This window comes from Stenella coeruleoalba (genome assembly GCF_951394435.1).
Source record: "Stenella coeruleoalba genome assembly, chromosome: 1".
NCBI lineage: Eukaryota > Metazoa > Chordata > Mammalia > Artiodactyla > Delphinidae > Stenella > Stenella coeruleoalba.
This window is the reverse complement of record NC_137169.1, coordinates 102,306,934-102,322,343: the sequence shown is the minus strand read 5'-3', so window position 1 is coordinate 102,322,343 and position 15,410 is coordinate 102,306,934. Positions and strand designations below refer to the sequence as shown.

At 45.0% G+C, this 15,410-nt stretch overlaps 1 protein-coding gene across 1 annotated transcript in view; it reads left to right on the top strand.

Moving 5' to 3' along the window:
• CD58 (CD58 molecule) overlaps positions 1 to 15,410 on the top strand; it is a 43,905-nt gene that overhangs the window by 11,856 nt on the left and 16,639 nt on the right. The window contains exon 2 of the mRNA XM_079902582.1: positions 10,387 to 10,683. Coding sequence (XP_079758708.1) covers positions 10,387 to 10,683 — 297 coding nt within the window. The remainder of the gene's footprint in view (positions 1 to 10,386; positions 10,684 to 15,410) is intronic.

Sequence of the window (15,410 nt, the reverse complement as noted above, 5' to 3'; positions counted from 1 at the left end):
CCTGCTGTTGTCTCAGAGGTCTCTTAAACTAGCCTTACTTTTTAAAGTTCTTTTTTTTTTCTGTTCAGCTTGGGTGAATTTCACTACTCTGTCTTCCAAGTTCACTGATGCATTCCTCTGTGTCATCTAATCTCCTGTTGATTCCTTCTAGTGTATTTTTAAAATTTCAGTTATTGTTACTCTCCAGCTGTTTGAGTCTTCTGTATATTTTCTAACTCTTTGTTGAACTTCTCACAGTGTTCATTCACTCTTCTCTTGAGTTCACTGAGCACCTTTATGATCATTACCTGAAGTCTTTATTGGTTAGATTGCTTATCTCCACTCACTCAGTTCTTCTTTGGGGGTTTGTCTTGTTCCTTTGTCTGTTATACATTTCTGTCTCCTCACTTTGTCTGATTCTCTATGTTTATTTCTGTGTAGCGGGTAGGTTGGTCACGTTTCCTGGTCTTGGAGAAGTGGCCTTATGTAAGAGATGTCCTGTGGGGCCCAGCAGGACTCTCCCCATCCCCTTTGGTGACTAGAGTTATATGCTCTAGGCTGCCCCCTGTATGGGCTGCATGCACTCTTCTGCTGTGGCAGAGCCAAGTAGTGTGGGCAGCTGACTCCACTGACTCCCCTGACTCCACTGGCTGCCAGCCCTGCTGGCCTGCTGGGGGGTGGGGCTGGGTCCCAGCATGTCTCCCTCTAATGTGTTTTAATTCGTATAGGCTTTGATGGTAGGCATTGCTTTCTCTGTTTAAGAGCAGAAAGTTTGCCAGCATACATCAGCCCTTGTGTGCACAAGTTTTCTGTCTTTTGATTTCTTCTCATGTTGTTTTCTCTTGAGTACAGAAGGCTTTTTGAAGTTTTTACTTAAGGGCACACAGCACCTTAGATTCTGCAGTCACAGATAAAAGCTTCCATCTCAGGATTGAAGGTGAAACCTGGATACAGCCTTTTCCATTTGCTCAGACAAGTTGTTTTTTTGGTTTTTTTGTGTGCGGTACGTGGGCCTCACTGTTGTGGCCTCTCCCGTTGTGGAGCACAGGCTCCGGATGCGCAGGCTCAGCGGCCATGGCTCACGGGCCCAGCCGCTCCGCGGCATGTGGGATCTTCCCAGACTGGGACATGAGCCCATGTCCCCTATATCAGCAGGCGGACTCTCAACCACTGTGCCACCAGGGAAGCCCCAGACAAGTTTTGATATGAAGTGTGACTAAAATAGTGATACCGTCCCCCAAAAAGTGTGGAAAACATTTTAGCAGTTCCTCTTTGGAGATAAGTTTCAGTGCCCATCTACCAGACTCAAAGGAAAATGTCTTTTAGCTACTTTATGGGCATGGGATTCTCTCCTTTGGCCTCTTGGTTTTCTTGTTTTCAGTCCCTTTCCCTTGTGCGCATTGGCCTTCTCCTTCTCAATGCTGCTCGTGCCTTTGCTGATGAGCTCTTAGCCCAAGGACTCTGGGGCTCAAAATGAAACCAGTGAAAGTGAGGGGACCTCTTGCCCAGAATCACTGTAAGAAATCATGTCTGGTCTCTGCCCCCATTTGAAAGTTATTAGTTCAGAGTTCTATCCTTTGTGACCTTGATCTATTCTGTTTAGCAAGTATCCATCTCAGGGAACCAAATTATTTTGATAGGCTTGTTCTGAGGAAATGAACCCATTTTGATTCCTAGTGACCTTCACTTTTCATAATGTTCCCCTGAATGTCTGTTAAGAACAGTGTCTGAATTTCCATCAGCCTCTCTGGTCTGTAGTTTCTGAATGTTTTTCCCATGTAACAGTTAAAAACTAGGAAAAAAAATGAAGTTTACTGTACACATTCAGGAAATAATAAGAAATTCCTATTAATAAGAAACTAATGACTATGTCATCATAAATTAGTTGTAATAGAGTTTCTCAACTATGAACTGAGTAACTAGAAAATAATAGGGATTATAAAGAAATTTTTAATGAAATGATCAATAGCGCATTGAAATACCTTTAATCAGACTTTGGAGAATAGATTTAAAAAGACTTGCAGAGCATTAAATAGCTCTAGTAAGAACCTTATTCTCCAAAGCATGCTGTAGGTCTCAGACATATCCTGTCTAAGACAAGAACAGTCAAAGGCAAATGTGGCTTTTGAGCGTGATGTGATATGGGTATCTTGAAAGAGCCGGCCAGAGTAGTGCTGTTAAATAGAAATATAATATGAAACAGGTAAAATTAATTCTAATAATATATTTTATTTAACCTAATATACCCACAGTATTTTCATTTCGACATGTAGTTGATATGGAAAATGTTAATGAGAGATTTTACATTCCCCTTTTCATACTTGACCTTCAAAGTCTGGTGTGTATCTTATACTAACAACACATCTCAATTTGGACTAACCACGTGGCATGGGCTCACGAGCCACATTGGCTAGTGGCTACTGAATCGGACTGCACAGATTGAGAGGGAAATGTCTGGTGAAAGAAGGATTTTTAAGTGCAAGAATAAGGGGTTAAAAAGGCAAGTATTTTAGCATGACAGGAAACAGGGAAGTTCAAAAGGAAGTTGATTTAAAGAACAAACGTCTTAATTCTGGATGCACTCATCCAGGAGACAAGGAATAGCTTGACAACTGAGAGCATATGTGAGGCGAGTTCTGTGGCGTTTCTGGGACTGGGGGACCAGGGGGTTTATTGTCTGTTGGGAGTCAGGGGGCTGCAGTTTCAGTCTGAAATAGATGAAGACAGGGAAGCCATGGTGGCATATCTGAGACCATTAGATTTCTGCCTTCAGCACTCATGGAAACAGAAATCACTGACGGGGACTGGATGCAGGTGGAATTGACAAGGAAGGACCAAGGCATCTCACACTGTGGCTAACAGTGCAGGCTTTGGAGCTGGCCACCTGTGTCTGGACACCAGCTCTGTCCCGGACCAGCTGAGTGACCACGGTCAGCTTCTGAACCTCTTTGAGCCCCAGTTTCCTCAACTGTAACTTAGTGGTTCTCACTCTTTGAATGCTCTTCCCCACACGCTCAAGCTCACTCCCTCGTTTTTTCTGGGCCCTGCTCACATGCCAGCTGGGACCACCTCACATATAATGGCAACCTCCCTTCTCATTATTAATCATCCTCCCCAATACATTGCTTTATTTTTCTCAGTAGCAGTTAACATCACCTGTGATACTTTCCCATTTAACGTGTTCCTCCCTGCCCCGCGTCCCCACCTTCACCAATAATGTAAACTCCAAGCGGGCAGGATTCTGTCTGATTTGTTTAGTGCTGTATCCTCACTGCTTAGTACAGTGCCTGGGACATAGCAGGTACTCAACAAATATTTGGTGAGTGAATAAATGAATAATAAGCCCTACCTCATAGAGTTAAGTTGAGGAATAAATGAGCCTATCCATCTATCTGTCTATCCATCCATCTATCTATCCATCTATCTATCTATCCGTCCATCTATCTATCCATCCATCTATCCATCCATCTATCTATCCGTCCATCTGTCTATCCATCCATCTATCTATCCATCCATCTATCTATCTCTTGGAACAAGTGCCTGGCACACAGTGAGCCTTCAGGAAGTGTGTTGCTGTTGTGGAATATTATTACTGAGGCTGAGTTGGTCTAGGGCTCGTTTGGACTGGATTTATTAAGAGCTAGGTTAAAGAAACGAGCTACACTAAACTTCCTTGAGTGAAAAGACTGGGTGCTCTTCTTTTGATTATCCATGTACCTGGTGAGCATATGTCGTATGCCCAAACTGGGACATGGGGGCTGACAAACAGAATGTTTGTAGACTTAATAGGACAGATTGTTTGACACTAGCCCTGACGTAGACATGTGAGGAGAGTGGCTGCTCTCTGTACTGTGAGCATGTGTGTTTGTGACTCCAGAGACTTAGTTTCGCAGGCTGCCACCGCTCCAGTACCCCAAGTGGGTATCAACTGAAAGTGTGCTGTGATGCTGAAGTGAGAGGAACAAGGTCATGGTCACAAGCCCCTGTCTGCAGGAGAAATCCAGCTGCTCACTTGGGTACAAAAATGCCCAAGGCCCTCCTATCTCCCAGCTTGAATGAATCTTTAACCGAATTGTCGTTATGGTGTCATACACACAGGGGAAAATACCAAGATTTATGTATTTGGGTACTGAAACTTTCAGGGGATTTTTTTTCTCTTTTCATCAAATGAATTTTTGCCTTAACTGCTAAAATCTGCAGCCATGTGGAACCTTGAAGAAATTTTAGGAAGAGAAGGAAGTATTTTAAAATCACATTGTTCATTTCTAAGAAAAAACTCCAGAAAAACCTTTCCTCCAAATCCCAGAAGAGTGGTTAGCTCGGCTCTCAGCAATGGCATCAGTGAAACAATTGCATCTCCTCAAACCTCAGACAGGGTGTTAACATTGATGAAGGGCTGATATCCTGAGTGGGTGTAAGCTTATCTGGTGCAGTGCCCTGAAGCCCACAACATGTGGTAGGTGAAACCCCGCTAAACCTGAAGGGGATGGCGAGTGGGGAGCCAGCAGACCCTCCAGTCTTGCTTTGATTCTGGAGGCAGGCAGTGAGGAGGAAAGAGTTCTCTTCTGACAGCATACGAGGGGTCCCAGGCCATTCTGCAGCTTCAGTTGAACGTCTCCACCTCTCCTTGCTGAGTCATGGTTCTCCAACCAGGTTCCACAGCGATTTGAGGTATTGCAAAGCTCAGGGTTTGGGGTGACTATCAAATATTGTAATTCTGTCAGGAAGCCCTGCCTTTTAGACGACATTTAAGTTGTATTTAAATCAGTTTAGTTAATTCACTCAACAAATATTTATGGAATGTCCTTCATGTGCCAGCAGGGGATGCAGCAAAGATGGAGAACAACCCTGTCTTTGTCCTCATGGGGCTGGCCTGACTATGGGATACCCCTCTGCTCAGATTGGAATTAATTGCCCACTGATTCCATAAAATTTGATTTTTGTGTTCCCATAAAATTTGATTTTTGTGTTCCCATAAAATTTGATTTTTGTGTTCCCGTAAAATTTGAACGTCCAGCATTTCTTGGAAACTTAGAAGATCCGGCAATTCGCACGTGTCCACGTGGGTAGGAGCTGAGGGGCCTCTCCCTAGGCGAGCCAGCCTCACCAGAGCTGCAGCCTCCACCGCTCCCTTGTAGGTCACACCTGGCCCGTCTGTGGCTCCTCTGTTGGCTGAACGGCTGGTCTCTATCTCAGGGCTTCATTTGCTAGTTCTCACAGGCTTCTCAGCTGCTCCTGTGATTTTGTGTCCTTATTACCTCTTTGTTTGCCCCTTGTTTTCTCACCACACACGCCGCTCCAGCTTTTCTTCCTTCCTGCCTTCGAGTCTCTTTTGTCCCCTTACCCTCTCTTACTTTTTCACATGTCACATATTCCTTGCCATCACACATGAGAAGTGCAAACTCTTAGACCTTACTTTCAACTTAGTTTCTTGGTCTTTAATTATGAAACCCTGTCTCATTTTCCATTGAACATCTAAAATTATTTTTAAAAAACAACAGCATTATGAAACTTAGGTTTAAATTTGGGTTCCCATGTAACATTTTGGAGATTTGGGTTCATCGCTGTCTTGCTCAATCAGCTCTTCGCAATTTCCTCATGTATATGAGGATGGGTGTGGGGCGGGCCAGGGTCCTCTGAGGACCTGTCCAGCCCTGACATTCAGTGATGTGTTGACCATTGAGCTTATGCTTCACTTCTAGGTTTCAGAGGTGTGCTTGGCTCCCGACTAGAATGGTTTGCCTTTTCTCATTCCCAACATCTGCTATTCCCATACGTTCTAGAAATTGCATTCTGACATATCCTGTATCACGTCACTGTCTTTAATAGCCATATACCACATAGCTAGCCAAATAGAAGCAATGGTTAAAAGTCAGACTATCTGGGTTCAAAAGCAGTTTCGCTACTTAATTAGCTAGTCAGTTAACGTTTGTGTGTCACAGTTTCCTCATCTGCAAAATAGGGTTAAAAATAACAGCTGCTTAATATGGTTTTTCTTTTTAAGTTTTTTTTTTCTATCTATCTATCTATTTATTTATTTTTTTTGGCTGCGTTGTGTCTTTGTTGCTGCGTGCAGGCTTTCTCTAGTTGCAGCCAGTTGGAGCTACTCTTCGTTGTGGTGCACAGGCTTCTCATTGTGGTGGCTTCTCTTGTTGCAGAGCACGGGCTCTAGGAGCACAGTCTTCAGTAGTTGTGGCACACGGGCTCAGTAGTTGTGGCTCACGGGCTCTAGAGCATGGACTCAGTAGTTGTGGTACACGGGCTTAGTTGCTTCGCAGCATGTGGGATCTTCCCGGACCAGGGCTCGAACCTGTGTCCCCTTCATTGGCAGGCAGATTCTTAACCACCGTGCCACCAGGGAAGTCCTGATATGGTTTTTGAGAGGATTTGCTGAATACATATTTGTAGAGTTCTTCCAACTGCCTAGTAGATAGTAAGTGCTATATAAGTGTTTGATTAAATAAACTAAAAATAGCAGTCAATCTAAATCCCAGGACCCGGGACTTCCCTGGTGGTCCAGTGGATAAGAATCCACCTTCCAATGCAGGGGATGCGGGTTTGATCTCCAGTTGGGGAGCTAAGATCCCACGTGCCGTGGGGCAACTAAGCCCGCGTGCTCTAGAGACCGTGCGCCACAACTAGAAAGCCCACGTGCCTCAACTACGCAACCTGCGCACTCTGGAGCCTGCATGCCACAACTAGAGAGCCTGTGCGCTGCAACTACTGAGCCTGCGTGCATGCTCTAGAGCCCACGCGCCATAACAAAGAGCCTGCACGCCGCAATGAAAGTTCCTGCATGCTGTAACTAAGACTCAACACAGCCAAATAAATAAATAAATATTTTTTAAAAGAATCCCAGGACTCAAGTGAAAATGCACAGAGGAATTTGTGGCTGGGAGTTGGGGGAGGTCCCATTTCATTAACCCAGTAGTTACGGTTACCATATTTTCTAAATCAAAAATCAGGTCACTTTGTCTGCAAAATATTTGAGTTCCACTTCGGACTTCAAGCCCTGTGAGAAGAACTATCAAAACTGGGTATAATGATGATGTTTTTTAAGACTTCAAGAGTCTTTGAAATTGGAAACAAACACAGTACATATAGGTATTAGGTACCCTCATATCTTTCAAAAGAAAAGATCATTCAGTATTATTCCAAACAAATAAACCTCTAACAGTTAAAAAAATTCTGTCTAGCACAGAATATCTGTTTAGGCAATCACTGATACATTTTCCCCCTACCTCTATCTCTCTCTACTTCGAAACAGCAAAAACTCACTCTATGCCCAGTTCTCACACAGCCAGGGTCACCTACAGTGAATGCATTGATGGTGGCCTGAATCATTGAAAGAAAAAGAGGGAAAACCCTGTTGAAAGCCTACTTCATTTCAGCCATTGTGTAAAGACTCTCAGTCTTATTCAAACCTCAAAACAATCTTTTGTGGTAGGCATTATGATTTGTTTTTTAGGCTGAGGAAACCTAGTGTGGCGAGAACTTTTGAAGGTTCACCCTGGGCGCATCTGCCTTGAAAGTCGGTGCCCTTTTCATTCTGCCCTCTGGCATGGTAAGGTAGCATCCCTGTGGTCCCTTTTCTGACCATTCACTGTTATCAGCAAAGTAAGCAACTCACTGCTGACTCCTTTCCTTAGCTGCTGTTTGTTTGCTCATTCTTTCATTCGTTCAGGGTGTGTGACCTTGAGAAAAAAATTCACTCTCCTTTCTCCTATTCTTTTTCATTGGAAACAGTCATATTGGTAACTTACCTTAGGATCAGTCTTGGAGGTGCAACAGAAAAGACTTTACTATAGGAAGGAAATGGTAGACATAGCATCTACAAATGTAATGGATCCCAAATCTGTATCTTCCCCTGGGAACCCGCAGACCTGTGGACCCCGCAGCCTCCTGGACAGCTCCAGGCAGATGTCTTGCAGGTCGCTTATGCTTAGCATCCATCAGTCAGCTGACATCTGGGTGAAGAGGGGGAGGAGAGATGGACAAGCAGACAGAGGAAGAAGTGCCTCTGAGGAGGCGGGTCCTGAATCAGGAAGGCGCTGGGCGTGTCTGAGGAAATAAAAGCAGTTCCAAAAGGCTCGAAGGAAGAGAGCAAGAGGGGAACGGGTGGGGAATGAGGCTGGAGAGGCAGGCAGGGGCCAGACCACAGGGTCTGTGAGTGAGGGGCTGGGCCATGTCAGGTCTGTTCTGGTCCCTCAGCTACCATAAACTTGCTGAGTGACCTTGAGCAATTGATATGTCTCCCGGGGCCTGAGAGATGGAGTTAGCAACACCACTGCACGGGGATGTGGAGAGGATTAAAAAGGGACACAAGTACGTGAACACGTAACTGGCCGAGGGTAAGCGTTCAGTAACATCTTCTTCCGTCTTTCTTGGTGCCCTGTCCTTTCACCTGTGAAATGGGGGTTATTTGACTGACTAATTGTTGGAGTTTCTTCCAGCTCAAAATGACTATGATTTTTTCTGAACTAGTCTCCCCCTTTTTCCACCGTTAGCTCCATTCCAGACTTTTCTTCTTCCTGTTCTCAAGCCCAGGAAACATCACCTTCCCCTGGGAAAAACAGAAGCCAGCTTTATGCAGCCAGGGAGGGGCAGTTCAACTGAGACCTCTTCTCTTCCTCCACCACCCTACTTACCCTCATCCGTTCATTCATCTATTCATGTACAAGACATTTCGAGCCGCCACTATTGTGTGTGGATAGACTCTCACCCCTCAAATCTTATTCCTTTTCATGCCTTTTCATGGGCTCTGGTTGATTGGGAGAAACAGTGCATGGTCAGGAAAGCCACAGAAGGACGCTGGTGTATTGCAGGCAGCCTCCCTGGATTAAGGGAGGTGGGTTCTAAAAATCCTTGCACATAGACAAATGGGGCGTATTTGCTTCTTATTTGAAATTACTGGATACAATTGCCTGCAATTGGTCTATTTAATATTTTTGATTTTTCCTGTACTCTCAATTACCCTGATTGCTTCTAGGTAAAAACTTCAATCAATCAAGTTTTAATTTCTCTTTTATGTCTCTCCCCTAACAGCTGCTCTTCTCTTTTAACAAGAAAGTCAAGTCTGGAGCACGATGCATTGAAGCCCATTTTGGGGTATCAAGAATATCCCAATCTAGTAGTAATAGTAAATGTTTAACAACTGGATTGATGTGGAGGAGGTGGGAGGTTCTGATGTGAAGCATGAGGCAGTTTCTCTGCTATAAATACTCCCACTGTGGTGCACTCCAAGCTCTCCAGGCTTCCCTGAACGGAGTCCGGCAGAGAGGCTAACAACAGCTGGTTTCAACACGCCACCGCACCCAGGCCTCGAGACCTCAATCTTCATCACACTCCCTGACTTCCTTCCTGGTCATTCTGATTTCAGTTAATGGCACCTCAGTCAGCCAGGAGAGAGGCCTGGCAGTCACCATTAACTCCTCTCATCCAATCACTAAATCCTGTTCATTTCCCTCTCAAATGTAGAGTCTGTCCACTTATCCATCCCCACCGCCGGCGCCCTGGTCTGGTCTCCCGGTCCAGCCTTCTTTCACTGCTCCCGCACTGACTGCCCTTCTGGGTTTTCTCTGCCCTCCATCCTTACCCTGTTGACCAGTGTCCACCCTGCAGACAAAGTCAACCTACTGAAACTTAAATGTCATGCCGGTCTTCCCTGTCCGTGACCTTCCCTTGCCATTAGGATAAATTCCAAACGCTTAGCGTATCTTACCGGACATGGCCCAGCCCCTCACTCACAAACCCTGTGGTCTGGCCCCTGCCTGCCTCTCCAGCCTCATTCCCCACCCGTTCCCCCCTTGCTCTCTTCCTTCGAGCCTTTTGGAACTGCTTTTATTTCCTCAGACACGCCCAGCGCCTTCCTGATTTAAGGCCTGCCTCTTCAGAGGGGCTGCTTCCTCTGTCTGCTTGGCCATCTCTCCTTCCCCTCCTCACCCGGCTGTCAGCTTGCAGACTCCTCTTATCTTCTGGTGGTTTGCTGTCCTGTGTCAATTTCAGCATGATTTGCTAGGAAAGGCCTTTGCCTGGGTGGCTCTCCTTGTCTGCTCAGTGTCTCCTCCCTTGAGGGCCTGGAGTGACACCTGTCTTGTTTGCCGCCATATTCCCAGCATTGCCCACAGTACCTGGCACGTAGTTGGTGCTCCCTAAATGTTGAATCCACTTCTTGGATTTCTGTGGGCCCCAGTTCCCTATTAAAGAATAAACTCTTACAGGGTCAAGCATGTTCTCCTTCCTATACTTTTTATCAGCAGTTTATCAGCTTAGTACAAAAAGTAGCTAATGAATAATTTTACCACTAAATTTAATCATTTTTCCCCCACAAGGCATCTTGGAAGATAATTTTCTGCTTTTGATCAAGTCATGTTATCTTCCCTAACCAATTTCTTTTTTTTCTCCTAGATTTCATTAGCTGTGATTCCCAAGTAATATATGGAGCTGTGAACAAGAGTGTAACTTTATACACATCAAGTTTTAAACCCTTTAAGGAGATTGTGTGGAAAAGAGGAAAGGATAAAGTTGTAGAATGGGATGACCAATCTGAAGTCAGAGCTTTTCTATCTTTTAAAGATAGAGTTTACTTAGACACTGTGTCGGGTAACCTCACAATCGACAAGTTAACACCATCGGACGAAGATGAGTACGGAATTGAATCCCCAAGTGTTAGAAATAACACCAAGTTCACCCTCAGAGTGATCGGTGAGTATGCCATAACATTGGTTTGTTCAAATGGCAGATTTCTAACTATTTTAAGATACTAATCATTGGTTTATGAGAAATAAAAATTAGTCATCACCTGTTGTCAGAGTTTTCCTCTCTTTCCGGTACACAGGAGCCACTTTCAGCTCCCTTGTCATCCTCTTGGTGAGGAGGGGATGTGACTGAGGTCAGGAGAACAGCACACGTTGGGCAGAGCTGCTGGCAGCAGCATCCCTTGTCTTGCTGGGAATGGGAAAGGGATGTCGTGGCATCAGTGAGCTCAGAACTCTGAACCATGGATAGGTGGTGCTCTATAAATTAAAGTTCCTGCTTCCCCTTGCAGCTCACACAGGAGGTGGGATTTTTTTTTTCCTCCTCTTCCCACTTTAAACTGGAACTGGGGATAGGATACAGGTTCCTCTGTGCTTCTCGCTGATGTTTCCAGGTTATTCTCCTTCCCTCATCTCTAAAGCACTTCCCTTGTTGCAGTCATCCAGAGGCTGATGGGTACACTTTAATGTTTCTTTTTTTCCCCAGTTTTATTGAGAAATAATTGACATCCATCACTGTACAAGTTGAAGGCATACAGCATGGTGGTTTGATTTACATGCATTGTGAAATGATTACCACGATAGGTTCAGCTAGCATCCGTCTTCTCATATAGATACCATAAAAAGAAAAGAAAGAAAAAAGGAAAAAAATGTTCTTCCTGTGATGAGAACTTAGTATCTTCTCTCTTAACAACTTACCTACATACCACACAGCAGTGTTAGCTATAGTCATCATGTAGCACATTGTATCCCTAGTGTTCATATATTTTATAACTGGAAGTTTATACCTTTTGACCACTTTCCTCCAACTCCCCTTCCTCCCACCCTCCACCTCTGGTAACCACAAGTCTGATCTCTTTTTCTATGAGCTTCGTTTTTTTCTTTTTACATTCCACTAAATCTAAAAAGATTTCTAGAGATTTCTCTCCTTTTAGAGATCATACAGTATTTGCATTCTCGGTCTGATTTATTTCACTTAGCATAATGCCTTCAGGGTCTACCTATGTTGTCACAAATGGTAGGATTCTCTCACTTTTCTTTTATGGCTGAATAATAGTCCATTTATATAGACCACATCTTCTTTATCCATTCATCTGTTGATGGACACTTACAATGTTTCCATGTCTTGGCTATTGTAAACAGTGCTGCTAAGAACATCACCCCAATATTTCCTGATTATTTTAGTGCCTGGTTCCTTTTCACTGTTTCTGATGTTCCTGCTGTCATAATTCTTGGTGCTTTTGTAATATTTAAATAAAATTTCTTTCTAATATCCTGACTTCTTAGTCCTTGCTCTCCTCTCCTGTAATGATCTTCTCCTTCACTCTGTCTTACCTCTCCCCACAGATATAATGTAGAACTTGTCTTTACCAGTGATTCCATTCCCTCCATCACCTCAGTATCTCAGTTCCACTTCCTCTGCTGGAAGCTCAGTTCCTCTGCTCTGCCAACTCTGACAGTCCTTCCCCCACTGATGTCCTCCCTGCCCTTCTTCTGCGCCCCAGTGCCGTGCTCACTCCCTGGGCTCACTCTGTTGCAGACACACCCAGCTTCTTTGCTCCTTTTCTGATTGGTCGTGCTCAATGATTGAACTTTGACTGGACGAGCCCAGTCCAGCCAGGTGCGATCCAACGTTCTGTGCTCACGCCTTGTAGCTGCAGAAAAGCACATCACCTTGCAGAGTCCCACACTTTAAAATTCTGATGATTTACTGCAGCTAAACCCAATATGTTCCTAGTGTCTTCACTCACCCACTCCCAGCAGTTTACCTTTTCTCTCCTCAAACCTTGAACACCTCCTTCTCCAGACCCACTGCTCAGCTGAAGGCTTTGCTTCTTGTTTCACTGAGGAAAACGAGCAACCAGAAGAGAACTTCGACAAGCTCTCACCACTAGCCTATCTGCTTACCTGTGCCTGACCCTGTATCCCCTGTTCTCTACCATTCCTGTTCGGCAGTTCTTACTTTCAGCTTGCTGAGTTCTCATCTGGAGCCAAACCCTCTACTTGTGCCCTGGATCCCACCTCCTCTCATTATACTCAGGGATGTCACTTCTGTAATTCTACCCACTCTCTCCTTACAGTAATTTCCTCCACGAGATAATGACTCATTCCCATCAGCATACAAATAAGCGATTATCTGTACCATCATTGCAAGCCCTCTTCTGGCCCCTCTACTCCTCCACCTACCGCCCACTTTTCTGCCTTCAGTTTATAGAGAATCTACTGGAAGAGCTGTCTACATACCCCCTTTCTCCTATTCACTTTTAAGCTACTCCAGACAGGCTTTCATCCCCACTGCTGTACCCAAACTCCTCATGACTTCCTCATGAATAAATCCAGTGACTCATTCTCCATCCACATCTTTCTCTCAGAAGTTTTTGAAATAGCTAACCACTCCCTCCTCTGTGAAACATCTTCACCTTAGCATCCGGGCACCACCCGACTCTAGTTTCCTTTTAAGTCACTAACAGTTCCTTCTCAGTTTCCTTTGTTGGTTCGTTCCCTTATCCCCTTGCATCCCCCAACCTCTTTTTTTTTTAATTTATTTTTGGCCGCGTTGGGTCTTCGTTGCTGCGTGCGGGCTTCCTCTAGTTGCGGCGAGCAGGGTCTACTCTTCCTTGCGGTGCGTGGGCTTCTCATTGCGGTGGCTTCTCATGTTGTGGAGCACAGACTCTAGGCACACGGGCTTCAGTAGTTGCAGCACACGGGCTCAGTAGTTGTGGCATGCGGGCTCTAGAGCGCAGGCTCCATAGTTGTGACGCACGGGCTCAGTTCCGTGTCCCCTGCATTGGCAGGCAGACTGCTAACCACTGCACCACCAGGGAAGTCCCTCCCCCAACCTCTTAACATTGGCGACTTCAAGGCTTAAGCCTTGGACCTCTTCCCTTCTCTGCCTGCATTCACACCCAGGTGGGTGGGCTTATCACATGTCAGGGCTTTAAATAGCATTCAGTGCTGATAGTGCATAGATTTAGAGCTCTAGCCCAGACCTCCACTGAGCTCCTTAGGTGTTTATCTGACTGCCTACTCTGTCTCCACTCAGATATCTAAGTGGCCTCTCAAATCTCACATGTCCAGAAGTGAGCTCATGACCTTTCCCTCAAAACCTGTTCCTCCCCAAACCTTCCCCCTCTCGGTTAATGGCAGCTCCAGCCTTGCAGTTGCTCAAGCTGAAACCTTGGTATCATCCTTGACACCTCTCGTTCTCTTGAACACCATATTCACTCCACCAGAAAATTTTGTTGGTTCTGCCTTCAAAATATAACCAGAATCTGACCACCTCTCATCATGTCCTCTGGTCTGATCCAGGACTGCTTCATTCTCACCTGGAGGATTGCAATAGCCTGCTAATGGGTCTCCCAGCTTCCACCCTTGCCCCTCTACAGTTTAATTTTAAACACAGAAGCCAGAGTGGTCTTCTTAAAACAGAAGTCAGATCACATCACTCCTCTGCTTAGAACTTTCTAGTGGCCCCATCTGACTCTGAGATACAGCTAAAGTCTTTACAGTGGCCTACAAGGCTATATGAGATCTGGCCCCTGTGACCTCCCCTTGCTTTTCTCAGATGTCCTAGTAATGCTTTTGCCTCATAGCTGCCTTTTCTGTGCCGCCACCCAGCACAGCTCAACCTGTACCCATCTGTCCCCTCTCCTGCGTCACAGTTTCACTTGTTTTATCCAAGATGTGGGTATAGTTCTAGGCCTACTTCCTCTATGTTAAAGGGTGTTTTAGGAAGATCCAACTGGTGGCAAACTCTGTAAGATGGTTTCCAGGGGATGGAGAAGAGGCAGAGTGCAATATAGCAGTTCAAGTCTGAGCTGTTTGATGTGGTCTCAGTGGAACAGGATATAGCTGGGTGAATAGCTGTCCCTCACCGGTTCAGCTACCCAGTATCGGAGACAGTGGGAGGGAGAGAGAATTTCTCTGTTGTTCACCGTTGTACCCCCAGAGCCCAGCAAAGGATTTGAATAGGTAATGGGCACTCAGCAGACACGGAAGCAATTGATCAAGATGATTGGGAGGTGGAATGCACAATTTAGAGTAATGGGGGGGGGGGGCTCTCAGACTGGGTGACTGGTTTGTCCAGGAGATGATGAACTCCTTTTAGATAAGTGAAGCTTGTTAAGGTATGCAGGCATCCTGTTAGAAGGATCAAGCAATGCCTTTGAAGAAGCAAAAATCCTTAAAAGCTGCAAGCTGGAGATTTGGCAGTTGTAGGGCAAGCAAACAAAAAGATTGATTCAGAATTTAAATTAGAATAGAATGCATTTTACGAGCCCCTGTATAGAGTTTGTAAAACTGAATTCGAAACATTTAAGTTTCTCTTTTTAAAACTTGATGAAATGTTTAAAAGTAATAATTTTTAAATAATTTAATTGTAAAAATTCCATGGTAACTCAACAAAGGTGCTTGATTTTGGTAGTGAGACTAACTGGATCGTCCCTAGGAAGCTCAGCAAAGGCCTGCAGAGGAGCAAGGTGCAGGGGAGGCAAGTTTCAATCAGGAGGCACTGAGTGATATTGGCCGTTAATGTGTTGACTTCAAGTTCTGGTTTGGGAATCTGGGTTTTAGCCTGTGGGAGTGGAGAGCCACTGTATCTGATACTGGAGCAGAGAAGTGCCTTGATGAAATATATTTCTGGAAGATTAATCAGATGGGAGGTATTTATGGTGGATT